Source organism: Condylura cristata, unplaced genomic scaffold, assembly GCF_000260355.1.
Source record: "Condylura cristata isolate star-nosed mole 26May11 unplaced genomic scaffold, ConCri1.0 scaffold00009, whole genome shotgun sequence".
NCBI lineage: Eukaryota > Metazoa > Chordata > Mammalia > Eulipotyphla > Talpidae > Condylura > Condylura cristata.
Window position 1 is genome coordinate 63,037,806 of NW_004567110.1, and position 18,912 is coordinate 63,056,717.

At 36.1% G+C, this 18,912-nt stretch overlaps 1 protein-coding gene across 1 annotated transcript in view; it reads left to right on the top strand.

The window, feature by feature from the left end:
• The window catches only part of PRKDC (protein kinase, DNA-activated, catalytic polypeptide), a 212,101-nt gene that overhangs the window by 181,623 nt on the left and 11,566 nt on the right, over nucleotides 1-18,912 (top strand). Inside the window, exons 71-75 of the mRNA XM_004680043.2 lie at nucleotides 9,858-10,038; nucleotides 10,770-10,930; nucleotides 13,356-13,567; nucleotides 15,199-15,286; nucleotides 15,378-15,521. Coding sequence (XP_004680100.1) covers nucleotides 9,858-10,038; nucleotides 10,770-10,930; nucleotides 13,356-13,567; nucleotides 15,199-15,286; nucleotides 15,378-15,521 — 786 coding nt within the window. The remainder of the gene's footprint in view (nucleotides 1-9,857; nucleotides 10,039-10,769; nucleotides 10,931-13,355; nucleotides 13,568-15,198; nucleotides 15,287-15,377; nucleotides 15,522-18,912) is intronic.

Below are 18,912 nucleotides of genomic sequence, written 5' to 3' on the forward strand. Positions count from 1 at the left end.
TTACTTACTGACTGACTTTACTTACTTTACCTACTTACTTTACTTACTTACCTACTTAACTTGCTTATTTGCTTACAATATAGGCTTTCTCTCCTCGGGTGCAGCCAGGTGGTTGTAGTTTTCCCACCATAGTCTTACATCAATGCACTTTCCTCCTCCCCTGTTCTCTTCTCCACCCTTATGGTGTACTTTCAAGGGTTCAGACTTTCACTTTGTCTTTGTCTGATTTTTTGTTTGTTTTCTCTATATTTTACATAAGTGAAACCATCCAGTATTTATCTTTATTCTGCTCACTTCACTTAGAATAATCCCTTCCAGTTCCATTCATGTTGACACAAATGGAATGGATTTCTCTTTTGATTGCTGAATAGTATTCCATTGTGTGGATATACTATATCTTCTTAACCTACTTGTCAGTTCTGAGAAATTTTAGGTTGTTTTGTGTATGGCATGAGATACTTTAATTCTTTTTATGTGGTAATCCAATTTTCCCAGCTCCATTCATTGGATATGCTTTCCCTGTTTCCGTGTATATGTTTTGTTCCTTTGTTGTATACTACTTATTTTTAGATGTGGAGTTTTATTCCTGGCCTCTCCATTCTATTTCATTGGTCTGTTAGTCTTTTTTTACTCTAGTACCATTTAGTTTTAATTATTATGACTTTATAGTATAGTTTGGAGTCTAGGATATGATACCTTCATTTTGCAACTTTTTAGTCAGAATTTTGTCTCTTTGGGTTTTTTTTATGGTTCCACATGAGTTTCAATAACCTTTGTTCTGCTTCTTTGAAGAATGCCACTAGTATTTTTAAAAGAATTGCATTGAACAATAAATTGTTTTGAGCATGATACTCATGTTGACAATGTTAATTCATTTAATCCATGGGCATGATATATTTTCTGTTTCTGCATATGTTCTTCTGTTTCTTTTAACAGTGTTTTACTGTTTTCCTCATGGGTATTTCATCTCCTTTGTTAGTTTATTCTCAGATAATTTTTTTTTGGTGAGACTTAAATGAAATGGCTTTCGTGGCTTTTTCTTCTTCTAGTTCAGACTTGTTTCTATATACTATTTGTATATAGAAAGTCTGTTGATTACTTGTGTTGATTTTGTATACTGTCACTTTGCTGAACTGGTTTATTATTTCAATTATTTTTTCCATGGAATCTTTGGGATTCTCTATGTGTATTACCGTATTATCTGTAAATAATGATAGCTTTGCTTCTTTTTTTCCAATTTGGATTCCTCTTATTGCTTTCTCTTGCCTAATTGATCTAGCTAGGATTTCTAATACTCTGTTGAATAGTAATGGTGAAAGTGGACAACCTTGTCTTGTACCAATAGTTTAAAGCATGGCTTTTATTATGTTAAGATATGTACATTTTTCCCCAGTGTTTCAACAGTTTTCACCATAAATGAATGTTGAATTTTACCAGATGCTTCCTCAGCCTCTTTTAATAGTTTTTTTTTTTGGCTTTTTGTTGATGTCATGAATTACATCAGTTAATATTCAGTCATTTCCTATTCTTGCGTTCCTTATATAAATTCTACTTGGTCACAGGGTATAATCTTCTTAATGAATTGTTGGGTTTGGCTTGCTAAGAGTATAGGATTTTAGCATCTGTGTACATTAGGGGAATTGATTTGTACTTTTCTTTCTTTGTGTTGCTTGATTCTGGTATTAGTGTAATGATTTGGTATTAGTGTAATGTTGGTCTCATAAAATGTGATAGGAATTACTTTCTTGTGTTTTTGAACGAGTCAGAGTAGGATAGGAATTATTTCATCTTTAAAGGTTTCATAGAAGTTGATTGTGAAGTCATCTGGCCTTGGACTTTTATGGGAGAGTTTTTATTATTGTTTCCATTTTCTATTTCTTCCCTATTTAACCTTGGATGATTGTATAATTCTAAGAATGCTTTGTTGTTGTTGAATATTTGCATATTTACAGTAATTTCTTATTATCCTCTGAATTTCTTCAGTGTCTGTTTTAACTTCTCTTTAACACTTTTAATTTTTCCCTTTTTTTTAAGTGTACCTAACTAAAGACTTGTCTATTTTGTTTACTTTTTGAGAGAACCAGCTTTTAGTTCTTTGGGCTGTCTTGTTGATTTCTGTTTCCTTTATATCTTTTCTTTCACTGTTTTCTTCCTTCTACTGGCCTTTACATTTTTCTCTTTTTCTAGTTCCTTGAGATGAATGACAAGGTTGCTTGCTTGGGCTTATTCTAGTTTCTTAATCTGTGCCTGTATTGCTATATATATGTCCCTATTAGAACTGCTTTTGCTATGTCCCACACTTTGTGAAAGGTGGTGTTCTCATTATCATTTTCATCAAGGTTTTTAAAATATATTTTCTTTGTTTCCTTATTTACCCATTGATTGTTTAGTAGTGTATTCATTTCCACGTATTAAAGTATTGTTTTCTTTTTGTTGTTGATTTGTAATTCAGTAACTTTATTGTCAGAGAAGATACTTGGTATAATTTCTTTTGTTAAGATTTTATTTATTTATGCATACAGAATTGGGGTACAGGGCAGAGGTGCAGGGGCGGTGAAAGGATTCATCAGGGACAGAGTGAGGAGCAGAACAGTCACATTAATGAAGGACACTGCTGAGGAGAGCAGCAGGCAGGTCAGGAGAGGTCTGCTACGCCATGTGGATCACCTCCCTGGCCCAGGATTGAACTAGCACTGAGGCAGCTGTGGCTAGCTTGTACTCACTGTGCCACCAGGGAGGGCCCACTTGGTATAACTTCTATCTTCATGAATTTATTAATGTTTGTCTTGTGACTCTGTCTGCTTCACTCCTGAGAATGACCCATGTTGTATTCACTTGTTTTGGTTGTAGTGCCCTATAAAAAATCTATTAGTCCCAGGTAGTCTAGTTCTTCATTTAGAGTGATTATGTCTTTATTTGTTGACTCATTGATCTGTCTGTTGGTGATTATTGATGTCTCCAACCACATATTTTTCTCCAGTGTCTGTTTTCAGATTTGATAGTAATTGTTAACATATTTTGGAGCACTTTTCTTTTGTTGAGTACGTACGATTGAGTGGTATGTCTTCCTGTTGTATTGTTCCCTTAATCATTATAAAGTGTACATCCTTGTCTCATTATCTTTTTAAGCTGTAAATCTATTTTGTCTGATACAAATTTGGCTATTCCTGCCTCCTTTGTGTGCCATTTGCTTGCAGGATTATTTTATCCCCTTTTTTTCCCAAAGTGTGTTTGTCCTTGTACATAGGTGTGTTTCCTGAAGGCAGCTGAAGTTAAAATTCTGTATGTGGATTAGGAATTGTGTGTCTTTTATTGGTGATCTCAGACCATTAACAGAGTGATTATGGACATGCAGTATCTGTAGCTGTCATTTTGTTACTAGTTTTGTTTTTCTATTCAATTATTTTTTTATTTTTTTGTATTCATTCATTTCTCTGGTTTAAGCCCTAAGGCTTCTTGTAGTATTTCTTCAAAAGGTACTTTAGTGCCTTAGTGAATGTAAGCTAGCATTTCTTTCTCTCTCTCTCTCTTTTTTTTTTTTTAGGTCATTTTCTTTTTTTCATGCAAAAAGGAGGTCCCTACAAGATAAAGTACATTAGGCTAGCTTCCCCCCCCCCACCCCTTTCAATTTCAGTATCCCATTCTTTCTTTTCTTGCCCTTACAGAGATTCCTTGTTAATCTAATTGATTACATTACAGGTTGTCTGTTTCTTTCATCTCATCAGCTTCATTAATTTTTCTTTGTCTTGGAATTTTTCCCATTCTCTGGATAACTGGCTGTTCTTTTTGCTTCTTGTATTTTTATGTTCATTTTCTTCTCCAAGTCTGGGAAGTTCTCCTCCACTATTTTCTGAAACAGATTCTCAGTTCCCTTCCTTTTCTCCCCTTCTTCTGGGATTCCTGATTATTATATTTCCTTTCCTCTTGGTGTCATGTAGTTTTTCATAGTGTTTCTTCATTTTTTTAACCTTCCTTCTCTCTTTCCTTTTACTTTTCTTCTTACTGCTTTTTTATTTTCAAGGTCATTAATTTGTTCTTCTGTTTGATTCATTCTAATTCCATGGTTTTCTCCTGCATTTTTTTGCTACCTCCTTTAATTCAATTATTTTATTGTTAGAATTTCAACTTGATAATCTGTTGAGTATGTGTCTCATAGATTTCATTTCCTTTCCTGAGTTTTCTTTGTGTTGGGGATATAGACTAGATCAACCTCTTAATCATGGCCCTTTTGAATTCCAAGTCTCACAGGTAAAGAAGTTCTTTCATGTCTTTGTGGTTAGTTTCTGGGGTTATATGTTCTCTCTGGGGTTAATTGTTCCCCTGAAAGCTTGGTGGGTAATTTGTATTTTCTTTTCGCCAATTTTTTTAGTTAGGGTTTGCTCTGCTGTAGTTGTGGCTTTGCTAGGAGGTGCTAACAATTTAGCAGTGAGTGGTACATGTCTAGGGTACAGCTGTGGTGAAAATGCACTCAGACTTGGGCTTGTTTTCAGCTCCCAAGGCTGCTGAGCACTGAATCACATATATCCCTTTGAATAGTATTTTGTATTCTTTGGGTAGATGTCCATGAGTGGATCATGTGGTAGATGTACTTTAATATTTGGAGAAAACTTTGTATTGTTTTCTCTAGAGGCTGGTCTAGTCTCCAACCCCACCAACGTTATTCTAGGGTTCTTTTTCTCTTCACCTACACCAGAACTTGTTTCTCTTCTGACTAATATGGGCCATTCTTGTAGATGTGAGGTGATGTCTCTGTGGTTTTGATTTGCATTTTCCCAATGATGGGTGATAAAGAGCAATTTTTTGAAGTGTTTGTTGGTCATCTCTATCTTTTTCAGAGAAGTATCTTTATCTCTTTTGTTCAGTGTTTGGGTTAATTGTGTTTTGTTTTATTGTGTGAGTTCTTCATACACTTTGTGAGTTAACCCTTTATCAAATGTGTGTTGTGCAAAATCTTCTCCCATTTGGTAGGTTATCTTTTTGTTTTAGAATATTTTCCTTCACTACACAGCAATTTTTAGTGTAATGTAGTCTCATTTAATGTTTTGGTTTGTTTTGTTGTTTTCCTTTACACTGTATTCTGATGCCCAGAGTCATCCCTGAAAACATGTCATGGAAGATTTTGCCAGTTTTATTATATTTTATAGTTTCTGAGCATATGTCCAAGCCTTATATCATTTTAAAAAAACAATTATATGTATTTTATATCATTGTTTGTGTTTGTACAATGCTTGAAGGTGTAATCACTGTAGAATTCCCACCATCAATTTTCCCATGTACTGTCACCATAGTCCCTTGTGCTCTTCCCTCCACTCTTTTGACCCCACCCCACTCCTACAGAATATCTTTGATATTTAGTTGCCTGTTAATTTGTTGTTGTTATTTTTTACCCTTGACCCCTTGTTTGGTTCCCCTATATTCCTTCTGTAAATGAAATCTACAATATTTTTGTTTTTCCTTCTGACATTTTACTGAACAGGATCCCTTCCAGTCCCATCCATGTTGCTGTGAATAATATCTTTATTTTATTTTACTTTATATAATTTTTACATTATTATTCAGTTTTGTACAAGGTATGCTTTCTCATCTTGGTTATAGTCCCTGTGAAATTCCCACCACCAGTTTATCCATGTGACATCATTACCATAGCTCCTGCCACTACTGTTTTGATACAAATCCCCACTCCTTCCACCCGCAGAATGTCTCTGGTTTATAGTTGCATGTTGATTTTTGTTTTTACTTTCTTATAATTACTTGTTATTTTTTCCTGATCTATTACTTGGATCCTCTACATTCTTCCTTAAAGTAAAACCGTGCAGTATTTTTCTTTTTCTTTCTGGCTTATTTCACTGAGTATCATCCCTTCCAGCACCAGCCATATTGCTGTGAATGGCATGGATTTTTCTCTTTTTGATCTCTCAGTCATATTCAATTGTGTATATGCACCACATCTTCTTGATCCAGTCATTTATTTTTGGGCATTTGGGTTGCTTCCATAGTTTACCTATTGTAAATAGTGCTTCAATAAACACAGGAGTGCATGTATCCCTTTGAATTAAAGTTTTTGTGTCCTTTGGGTAGATTTCTAGGAGTGGAATTGGTAGGTGATATAGTAGCTTCAGTTTTTAGTAATTTGAGGTACCTCCACACAGTGGTGGTTGTACCTGTTTGCTTTACCACCCAAAGTGTACGAGAATTCCTTTTCCTCCACATCCTCACCAACATTTCTTGTTGCCTACTTTATTAATGTATACCATTCTTACTGGTGTAAAGTGTTTTTCCATTGTGGTTTTGATTTGCATTTCCCTGATTATGTGATGTTGAACAATTTTTCATATACCTGTTGGCCATTAGTATTTATTTCTTCTTTTGAGAAGTGTCTATTTAGTTCTTCTGCCCATTTTTTTTTTGGACTGGATTGTTCACTTTGTTTTTGTTGATTCAAGTGAGAACTTTGCATATGTTGTGATCAGTCCCTTGTCTGTTGTATGGAGTGCAAAGATTTTCCCCAGTCAGTAGGGTGTCTCTTTGTTTTGGCTAATGTCTCTTTTGTTATACAGAAGTTTTTATTTTTCCCCCTCACCATTTAGTATGTTAGTTGTGGCCTTTACTATGTGTGAGTATTTTCTTTCTATCCTTATTTTACTTAGTATTTTTTAGTCATAAATATATGTTGGATCTTTTGATAAGCATTCTCAGCATTTATTCAGATGATTATATGATTTTTAGCATTACTTTTGTTGGCACAGTAGATAGCATTATTTGATTTGTATATGTTGAACAGTCCCTGCTTACCTGGAATAAATCCAACTTGGTCATCATGTATCACTTTCAATGCATCAAATATTAGAATTGGTTTGCACATATTTTTTTGAGGATTTTTGCATCTGTGTTCACCAGGGATGATACTGTCAGTATTTATTTATAAGTTACTAAGTAATTACATGTGCACACACCCATATATGTATTGAGAGAGAGACAGACAAATGGATAATAGATATAGACATATCTATTTGTGTATAAATATCATGTATCATGGTATTGTTGCGCTCATAAAATAATTGTAAAAATATTCCTTCTTCAATTATTTCTGGAAGATACTGAGAAATTGTCTTTGAAAGTTTTGTAGAACTCACTTGTGAAATCATGTGGCTCTGGGCTTTTATATTTTGGGGAGACTTTTGGTTAATTTTTTTTAATGATTTATTTATTCATACAGAATTGGGGTACAAGCCCAGAGATGTGGAGGGTGAGAGGATTCACCAGAGACAGAGTGGGGAGCAGTACAGGCAGATTGACGAAGTACACTGCGGGGGGGGGGTGCAGCGGGCCGGTCAGGAGAGGTCTGCGGCGCCGTGTGGTCACCTCTGGGGCAGGCGGGGATCGAACTCATGTGGAAGTGGCTTTAGCTTCTTAGTGCAGTGCTTTAACCCACTGCGCCACCAGGGAGGGCCTGGTTAATTTTTTTTAAGATTTATTTTATTTATGCATACTGATGGGGTACAGGTCAGAGGCAGGCTGGTGAGAGCAGCAGGAGAGACAGGAGAGGTCTGCTGTGTCATGTGGGTCACCTCTGGGGCCAGGGATCAAACTTGCACTGAAGTGGCTCCAGCCAGCTTTCAGTGCTCCGTCCTAACCCATTGAGCTGCCAGGAAAGGCTCTGATTAATATTTTTATGTACTTGCTTGCAATTTAATTGGTCCATTCACATTTTTTTTTTCTAATTCAGCTTTGTTTTGGAGGCTGTATGTTTCCAAGAATTTGTCCATTTCTTCCCAGTTTGTCTGTATAAGGATGTCCATTGTAGTAGTCTTATGATCCTCTGCATTTGTGTGGAATCTTTTGTGTTTTTCATTTTTAGTTTGTTTTTTAGAGTTTTCTTGTATTTATGTTTGTTAGCCTTGCTAAAGATTTTGTTGTTGATTTGTTCATAGAACTGGCTTTTGGTCTTGGTGATCTTTTGAACTGTCTTTTAGACTTCTAATTCATTTATTTCTGTTCTATTTTTTTAATTCCTTTCTTTTTTTGGAATTTGGTTTTGTGTGTTCCTTTTTTAGTTTTTTTAAGATATAATTTGAGATTGTTTTTATTTGCACTCTTATCTGTAGTGCTATATACTTTCCTTTTAGTAACACTTTTCTTTTGTCCTGAGGGTTTTGGTATGCTGCATCTTCAATTTCATTAATCTCCAGCTACTTTTTAACTTCTTTGATTTCCTCATTAATCTAATATCTATTCCATTGTATGTTTTATAGTGTCCACATATTTAAGGCTTTTTCATGCTTTCTTGTTTTGATTAATTTCTAGTGTGATACAATTGTGATCAGAAAAGATACTTGATATGATTTAAGTCTTGAATTTGTTGACACTTATTGCTGTGATTCAACATGTGGTCTCTATTGGAGAATGTTGCTGTGTACTTTAAAAGAATGCGTGCTAGTTTTTGGGTGTAGGAGTGCCTTACATGTCTATTAAGCCCATGTGTTCTAAATCTTCATTAGGGCTGCAGATTCCTTACTAATTTGCTATCTGATTGATCTATTCATTGATTTAATTGGGGTGTTGATGTCCCATATGTGTTGCTATCAGTGTCTGTTTTTAGGTTTGTTAATAGTTTTGTTGGTCCTTTGGTGCAAATGCCCTGATGAGAATTGTATCTTCTTCTCATGTTTTGATCCCTTAATCATTATATAATATCCATCCCTTTCTCTTATTACCATTTTTATCCTGAAGTCCATTTCATATGGTAAAGTATGGCTTCCATGCTCTTTTGGTAGCGGGTGGTTCTCCTTCCACACCTCGCGTTGAACATTCATAGTGATTTCATGTATGACCACCACCTCCAGCTTCAGGGGGTGTGTAGATGTGGTTCTAGGGATATGTGCCCCCAAAAGACAGCTCTTTCTTTGCTTATACACTCTGGCATGGCCCCTGGAAGCAGGTGCGATGACACCATCTGCAATGATGGCCGTGTACTCTTCTGCTGTATGTTGAAGCCTCTTCCCTCTGTAAACTCCATAATTTTGCGATAGAATGTCTTTGGATACCCACCTTCCATAATGTCTATGTGTATATAATTTGTCCTTTACTGACAGTTTGATAAGAGATGTTTGGGATGGTAACTTACTACTTCATGTTTTCTGGGCATGTCTTGTATTGTATATCTTTAATATGTGACAGGAAGAAGGAAGAAGTAATGAGGGTGTTGCTGTATGGTTTTAAAATATGTTTCACAGTTATGCTCAACCAAGTTATTTATGTGGAAAGTTTCTTATGGGATTTCTGTTTATTTGAATAATACAAATTTTTTTATTAAATATGATAAACTGTGTTAATTTGATGTGGACGGTTCTTCCATGAATTTTGTTAGTAGTAGTTCACCACCAGTCACCTTTCAGTCATCCCATTAAATTGTGGGACTAGCTTGATTTACTTACCTTTTCATAGATGATGCTGTATTTCCAGTGATTACCGACCTCTCCTCGTCTTATCACATCCCACCTCACTGTAGTGTTGCAGCATTGTCCTCTTCCTCCACAGTGTCACCAGTGTCTGTACAGTACTCTGGGCGTAAGATGCTAACTTCTATGTCTTCCTTAAATCTCTGAGTGCTGAGGGTGCCACTTTGACTGGAGTACTGTGAGGTCTACATTTGCCTTGTTCTTTCTGTTTGGTCATTTTTTATGCGCTTCCTGGAATTGCTTACTCGTTCACAACCAAGGTAGATGCCCCAACTTCTCTAGACAGCTTTCTGTGTATCTTATGGCCAGTGAATTGAAACTGTTTTCTTTTATTCTCATGAGTAGAGAACATAGAACCCTAGGATACTTCATTCACACTCAGGCTCTTTCTGGTTCCAGGTGATTGCTGGTCTCTATGACAGAGCCTTTCATTATCTTTCTGAAGCTGTGCGGATGGCTGAGGATGAGACCCAGCCTTGCATCCGGGGTCAGGGGCCTACAGCCAGAGTGATAGATGCTTACATGACATTGGTTGATTTCTGTGATCAGCAGCTCCGCAAGGAAGAAGACAGTGGATCAGGTGAACCAAAGAGCGATCTAGTGTGTTATGTTAAGTTAGCATAAACTCTTAAGAACTTTATAGATAGTTTTAGTTGGTATTATTTTAATGTTTAAAATGTTAGAAATGCTGTGTTTTTATTTAAGCAACTATTAAAATATGTGGTTTTGGGAATTTTATTTATTCTTATTTTCTTTCATTGTCATTCATTTTTGCACAGTATTTCATTTCTTCCATCAGGGGTTTGTTTGGTTTTAGATGACATTCTGAGAAAAGTCTGTTCTTTATATAAGAAGCAGTGATACTCCAGACAACACGAGGAACATGATGTCCAGCTGAGGGGAATTTTGCACTTTCTTAACCTATCCTTCTGTTTTTGCACTTGCTTAACCTATTCCTTCATATTTTGCTCATAGCTTTGGTATTATTGATTTATGTGGCCTGCCTCTGTTCCTGGGATAAATTCAGTGACCAGTAATTGTCCTTTAAGTTTTCAGTCCAGGAAGAAAACTATGATTGTGTAGAACTGGTAATCTAAAGGAAGAGTGAGTTTAGCTTTAACATAGAAACCAAAGTAAGTTACAAAATTATCTGGATTTTTGTTGTTGGTGTTGCTCTAAAGTAGTTTTTAAAAAGAGACAATGACATACTATTAAGTAGAAGTCAATGATAAAAACAATTGTTATTAAATTTGTAGTATTTGTATAAATAGATATATTGGTCTTTGATTTCATCCTTTCTGTCCTTGGTAGTTACTGACTCTGTAGAACTGCAGATATATCCAGCTCTTGTGGTAGAGAAAATGTTGAAAGCTTTAAAATTCCATTCCAATGAAGCCAGACTCAAGTTTCCCAGACTACTGCAGATTATAGAACAGTATCCAGAGGAGACCCTGAGCCTAATGACAAAAGAGGTAAGTATCTTTACTCTAGTGAAAAGTAACTTTACAGAAACTAAAGATACATTCTGACATATAGCAAATACATTAGTTTATACATTATATTTATTAAAGCTCTTCCTAACCAGTGTTGACTTTTGCTATTCTAAGAATCTATGTAAATAAAATTTTTAAAAGTATTTTCATATTCACCCATATTTCTTTGTAGGTGTTAGTAAGAATGCTGTGTCTGAACAAAGACCATATGAAAAAGAGGAGATGTCTTTGAGAAAATGGTAGGGTTTGTTGTAGCATAGTTGCTACACAATAAACCCAGTTCTGTGGTCTGTAATGCCTTTGACAACTTATTATAGCCCAGAAGGAGTAGATCCCACCCTTTAGTTGGGATCCCATCCCCAAAATTGTAGTGCCTGCTGGGTGTGTAGTGACCAGGAATCGTCAGCCTTTAAATACAGCGAGCAGTTACTGTGCATGTTGTGGGATTCACAGTCCCACATGACCTGCTCCCCACTTTGTGTGTTCCTCATTGGCTACATTCCATACCAGGCCCCGCCAACCCTCCTGTCTTTTGGGCTGTGGCTATAAGAACTGGAGTGCCATTTTAAAGGCTCCTTAGTGACTCCTGCAGATGTTTAACGAGAACATAAGACATACTTTGAGTTGGTTAGTGGAAGAGCTCAAAATTGTTGCCATAAGTTGTTACAGTGCTGGTCTCTAAGATGAGAAGACTATCAGGATTTTATACTGTCCTATTACACTGTTGTGTATTTGGGATTGTGGGGCTTCTTAAGTATGTCTTAAACAAGAGTTTACAGTAAATTAAGTCAAATAAATTATATTCAACAAATAAATGTTTTTCTTAAAAACATTTCTTAAAAAAACAGTTGTTAGGATTTTAGTTTTTTCCAAAGTAATTATTTATATGTAATACAAATAGTATATAGAGTTTGGAAATAAATGAGGTAAGTTGATGTTTTTATGACACCTGGGAGTTACTTAAGGTGAGGCAGTGAAGCATTATTGAGTCCTCCCTTTGACTCAGTGGCTGCATCTTTTACCCTCATAGGCCTTGCTCTTTGCCCTTATTTTATAGATATACACACCTTCCCTCCTTATACCATCAATCCCAAGGGCATCACATTTTATGTTTAGCATCTTAAAAAACATTAGAGGCAAACGTGAGCAAATTTTGAAAATGGTCTTGGAGTAAAGAGACAAAAACCAAAACATTAAGGGAAGATAATTTAATTTTACTTTGCAGGGGAAAAAAATACCATGCACATTGTTCAGAAAACTTGGAGAAAATTATTTGTTTTTTTTTTTTAAAAAATTTAATTAATTATTCATACAGAACTGGGGTACAGGCCAGAGGCTCAGGGGCGGTGAGAGGCTTCACCAGAGACAGAGTGGGGAGCAGAACAGGCAGATCGACGAAGTACACTGCTGAGGGGAGCAGCGGGCGGGTCAGGAGAGGTCTGGCTCGCCATGTGGTCTCCTCTGGGGCAGGCGGCAGGCGGGAATCGAACTCATACGGAAGTGGCTTCAGATTCTCAGTGCTGTGCTTTAACCCGCTGCGCCACCAGGGAGGGCCGGAGAAAATTATTTGTAATCATTTTTAAAGACAGAAATAATATCTGCACTCTACGAAATCAACTAAATGGACAGAATGCACATACAGTAGAATAGGGAAGGCAAATAAACAGACTATTTACCTTACTAATAATGAAGCACAAAATAAAATATTTTTTACTTTTTAAATAGTGGATTTAAAAATTGATTCATCTTTATTGTTGGAAAGAATTTGGAGATTAGTCAGTCTCCAATACACCTTTAATACACTTTTAAAAGTGAAGATTTGGAAAATCTACCTTTAGGGAAATCTAGCAAATTTCTTAATAATTATTAATGTCCACACAATAATTTTTCTTCTAGGAAATTATCGCTATGGGGTTCAGCTATAAAGAGGTAATGTAGAGGGATGTCTGTAGCATTATCTGTAATTGTAAAAATTGGGAAGTACCCTAAAATTAATTATAGAGCAGTAGTTAAATAAAATACAACTCTATAAAGCTGAAAAGTAGAATAAGATCATTCTATTTCTTCCATCTAAGAAAAGCCAGCAACAGTAGTCTAATCTTGTTCCATATTTGTAAAGAAAGGAAATGTGTGCATAGGCATAGAAAATATCTGTAAGAATCACATTGTTGCTGCAGTAGAATAGGAATTGAGAAGTCCATGGGAAAGAATGCTCGCTGTTTTACACTTTGTTTTTTTTAAATACTTCTGATTGCGTATGTGTATATTATATGTGTGTGTGTATATACGTATATATATTTGATTATAAACATAATACTTATTACTACGGACACTTATTACTGTCGTAAGAAAAGCAGTGTTAAATATTATATTCATGATTAAGTTGTAGCTCTTTTTATTTCAGATTTCTACCATTCCTTGCTGGCAATTTATTGGTTGGATCAGCCACATGGTGGCTTTACTGGACAAAGAGGAAGCTGTTGCCGTCCAGCACACTGTGGAAGAGATTGTTGATAACTATCCACAAGCAATTGTCTACCCATTTATTATTAGCAGTGAAAGCTTTTCCTTCAGAGATACTTCTGCTGGGCATAAGAATAAAGCTTTTGTGGAAAGGTAGTATTACAGAAAAATAGGTTGATCAAAATGTTACTTAGATTGTGTCTGGTAAAAAGCAAAAACAAAGAAGTTTATATTTGTCTTCATTAATTAAAATTTTCATTGAAACTATCAATAGACATGTGTTTATATCTTCCCAGTTATATTATTTGTTCTGGCATTTCTTGCCATTTTTAAATACATTATCGTAGAATGGTATTCAGACTGTTGCACCCTATGCTCAGGAAGTATTTTGTTGGTTGAGACTGGTGAGATGCATTTTGAAATTAGTTCCTTGAATTTATTTAATTTGAAACATCTTGGAAGACCCTCTTGCTAATTAGAAGTGTCACTCTTTTTACATCTGCAGCTGAGTTTTAATGGGAACAGTTGACATTGCTAGCATTGGTGTATTCCTTTTGCCAAGAATACTTTGTAAATGCATGATGTTTAAGTTGACTTTTTTTTTTTTTTTGGGTCATGAGCTGATTTGCCTCATTATTGAGTGTTTTTTTTTTTCTTTTTTTCTGCGATGACAAGGAAGAATAAAGCCCAGCTTTTGTCTTAGCTTGTTGATGGTTGTCCATGCACATACTGTTTGTCTACTCTGTATTTCTCAGCAGTTAACTGCAACATAATCCAGTTTTTCCTGCTATTTGCAACAACATTCATGAAACTGAATGGAGAAAAGGCTTGGTGAAATAAGGGAGAAAGACCAAATTTTGGGTGATTTCACTTATATATAGAACATAGAAAAACAAAACAAAAGAGCTAACAAAATCAAACCCAAACAAAGTACAAATTACTCCAGAATTGAAACTGCTAGAGTGGGAGGGGAGATGAAGGGAGAAAACAAAGTGGGGAGAGGGTGCATGGTATATGATACAGGGATATGGGTGTTTGGGCTGGGTAGGGTGTGATGCTCACCTGAGCGGGTATAAATCTATTCCTCTAAATAGTATGCAGGGATGTAAACCAATGTCAATAATGTTAATAAATAAATGAAAGAAAAGGAAAACAGCTAGAAAGCATGTTGAAAAGGTAAGAAAGTGGCCTTTCCTTTTAAAATATAACTATAAAATTATGTCAGATTGTATATTTCAAAACCTACAGATCATTTGCAACAAAATTTGCTTTTATCTAAGAATCTTATCTCAATAGAATATGCACTTGGTGCTTCATGTCATATTGAATAGCATTTTTAATTGCTGGGCCTCCCTGGTGGTGCAGGGGTTAATGTCTCAGCACTATGAAGCCACAGCAGCCTGAGTTTGATCCCCAGCCAGGGAGCTAACCCACATGGTGCAGCAGACCTCTCTTGTCTCACCTACTGCTCCACTCAGCAGTGTGTTTCAAATATTCCTGTTCTGCTTCCTACTCTGTCTCTGGTGAGTCCTTTTACTCTCCAGTACCTCTAGCCTATACCTCACTTCTTGAGTGCATAATTAAATAAAAGTAAATCTTTAAAAAGAATTTTTAAATTGCTTTTTCTGAGGCTATATAATTGGTTACATATAGCTAGCTATGTGTCCACCTGCATGCATATGTGTGTATTTTATATGTGTATATATACATATATATTAATACACATTTATATAAATGATTTTTTAAAGAGGTTTGATGATCTAAGTTTGAAAATTTTTCCATAGGATTAGAATTAAGCTGGATCGAGGAGGAGCAGTTCAAGATTTTATTAATGCCCTAGAACAACTCTCTAACCCCGAAATGCTTTTTAAGGTAATACAATAACTATTAGCACATGAAATGTACAACTTGGATAAAACCTAATTGCTTCTAATTTTCTGTTTCTACACCTCTTCCCACACAGGACTGGGCTCAGGATATCAAAGTTGAACTATCAAAAACTCCTTTAAATATAAAAAACATTCAAAATATGTATGAAAGAATGTATTCAGCCTTGGGAGACCCAAGGGCTCCAGGCCTTGGGACTTTTAGAAAGAAGTTTATTCAGGTATGGGCAAAAGCAGCTTTCCTAATGAGAATGAAATAATTATGAAAATTAATATTGACATTTATTGCTTTTTAAATAGATTTTTAAAATTGTCTGCACTGCAGTATCTGATGCTATCTGTGAGACAGTGATATCATATTTTTAGGTGAGATAGTGGCAAGTTGAGGCAGTAGGTTAAATATGGAGTTTATTAAGTTATGTTCTTCATTCTCACATTCTTAGATGAAGGATTTGTATAGATTGTACTTTGTTAATCCTAAGAGTGATTTGAATATTAGGTCAAATGTGTATTTGTATGTGATATATGTTGGCAAGTATTTTTGAGTATTTGTTTCTGTTAAAACACACTCCCTGGCCCTCCCTGGTGGTGCAGCAGGTTAAAGCACAGCACTAAGAAGCTTAAGTCACTTCCGCATGAGTTCTATCCCCACCTGCCCTGGAGGAGATCCACATGGCGTGGCAGACCTCTCCTGACCCGCCTGCTGCTCCCCTCAGCAGTGTACTTCGTTGATCTGCCTGTTCTGCTCCCCACTCTGTCTCTGGTGAATCCTCTCACCCTCTGCATCTCTGGCCTGTACCCCAGTTCTGTATGAATAAATAAATAAATCTTAAAATAAAAAAAAAAAGACACTCCCTGGTGCTATAAGAGATAGCAAGAGAAAGTGGATCCAGTTAATTCAAAGGGATTATCTGACAAATAATTTCATCTGAAGAACATGGTGAATATGACATGTATTTTTTGCTCTGAAGTTGAAGCAAGTGGTGATGAAAATGAACCTTGAAATGTTCAGATTTACACCACCATGCCTTGTGCTCGTTGTTCCCTGTAAGTGGGTTTTACCTCCTCTTCCTTTTCCGTCTGGAGAACTCACCCTTACCAACATGTTTTATGCATCATTTTTTCTTTAGATACCTGGTACCACCGCCTCCTCACTTTCCCCAAGCAGAATTAGGTAGTGCTTCCTTTTGTTTGCCTAGTGCACCTTACTTCACTGATTCTCTCTTAATGTTTATCTCACTGATTATCTTTTCCAATTTTGGTGAAACTACCTTTGTTCAGTTTAAGCATAAAAAGTTTAAGCATAAAGGGTCTCCTGTTACTTGTTGCCAGAAATCTCAGGCTGTGCAGTCTCTAGTGCAATGAAGATCTTTGTTCATTTTAATTGTTCTTTTAATAATTACATTAAGATAGACTACACATATTCTATAACCTAGCCATTTGAAGTAAAATGCCATAATTTTTATTATATTTAGAGTTGTACACAAGTACATAAACTTCTTAACATTTGTCACTCCGGAAAGAAGCCCTTTCCTTGTTCCCTCCTCCTACCAGCCCCAGACAACCACTAAACTACCTTCCATAGCTATGGACTTGCTTGTTCTGAATATTTCATGTTAATGGAATCACACAGTGTATAATCTGTTTCCTTTCCCTTGGCGTATGTTTTCAGAGTTTGTCTGCACCCATGTTGTAACATTTGCTAGTACCTCACTTCTTTTTACTGCTGATAATTGTATATGTGTGCCACATTTTGTTTATCCTTCATCAGCTGATAGATGTTTGGGTGTCTCCACTTCTTAGCTGTTATGAATAGTGCTACCACAAACATCTGCCTATAAGTTCTGGGGAATTCCTTAGGAGTGGAAACCCATATTTATCTTTCACTCTTAACTTATGCCTCCTGAGTTAGGCTTGCATGCTGGGGTTTTGTCTTGTTCATCTTTTCTCTTCAGTTCCTAGTGTACTGATGCCATGAAACAAAGGTAATTAGATGAATGAATGGTATAGTTTTGATAAGTAGCCATAGATATTGATGGGTCATTCTTATTCAGATAGTTTTAATTATAGAAACAGGACTAAATGTGAGTAGGGCGCTATCTTAAAAGTGAACATAAAAGCATAAACCTCTGTACTTCTTTTTATAACACATATTATTCTCCACATCACATCAAACCTCTTTCACAGTAGTGCTGCACATTTAATATGCAAAGGTTTCTGAAAAGTATATGCATGTTATAAATATATTTGAACCTAATTTACCAGCATTATTGAACCTTTAGAAAATTATAAATTTTTAAACATTAGAGTGTATATTCTTTTACCTAAGCTAGTGATCCACACACTTCTTCTGTAAACGTCCCGATTTCCAGCTTGTAGGTCCTTCTGGTCTTTTTTTGGAAGTCCTGTCATCTGCCATCGTAGTATTAAAGCTCCCAGATATTGTCTAATGTATATAGCCGAGGATTACAGGATTCCAGTAACATTTAATTTATATAATAAAAACAGACTGGTGGGCTGGATTTGACTTGTGGGCTGTTGTTTGCTAACCCTTGTTCTAAAGAAAGAAGCTAGAGCTGAAAAACAGGTGATTTGCATTATTGAACAGAGAGAGTGGCAAAATGGAAACTAGAAACATGTCTTGTGCCCAGCTTAGTAGTTCCAACCCATTATCTGTGAAAATATTTTGTTTCAACAGTACACCTCTTCTCTAAACCCTCTCCTGATAGATTCTACTCCCCAGTATACACTGTTCCTATCCCTGGCAGGGTGGTGCAAGTGTCTCTGTAATGTACTGAGCCAGTGTAAATGTGTCTGCAGCAGTCCTGTCCACTGCCTCATGCAAAATAGTTCTATACAGCCCCCATAAGGATTGATTGTTGTCCTTTTGAACTCATGATCACTCCCTTTCCCTGCATAGTGGGTGTTGTAAAAATGCTGCCCTGAAATCTGTCCATGTAGACCCCTCTTCCAGCTTCTCTGATGACAATGGCTGTATCAGCACTAACCCAGTGGCACTAGCAGAGTGGCAGAAACATACCACCAGACGTGAAATTTTCCCTGTACCTTAGAAAGTCAATGCAATACATAATTTGTATTAATTAGTGAAAATAATAATCAAAAACAGTTGCTTCAGATCGTGTTATAATATGTTTTAAGGACACAGTGCCATTCAGATGAGTTGTTTTGCTGTTTTCTTTTGGGGGGGGGATTGCTAACCTTTCAGTGTATTCCAAGGACTTCAGTTTATTTCAACATTTTATGGATCAGAGAAGAACTCTGTTTTATATGTGTCAGTATTTCTATAATAGATCAAAATAAAACATATCTTACATTCATACCAGATTTATGTTAGGAGTTTGTTCTAAATTTGGTAAGAGCATCTCTAATGAAAGATGATCAATCTTAAGGACTATTAGTAGACTAAGTAAATATTTTTGAGGCTTTTAAAAATACAATACCTTGGCCCTCCCTGGTGGCGCAGTGGGTTAAAGCATAGCACTGAGAATCTGGAGCTGCTTCCGCATGAGTTCGATTCCCGCCTGCCCCGGAGGTGACCACATGGTGTGGCAGACCTCTCCTGACCCACCCGCTGCTCCCCTCAGCAGTGTA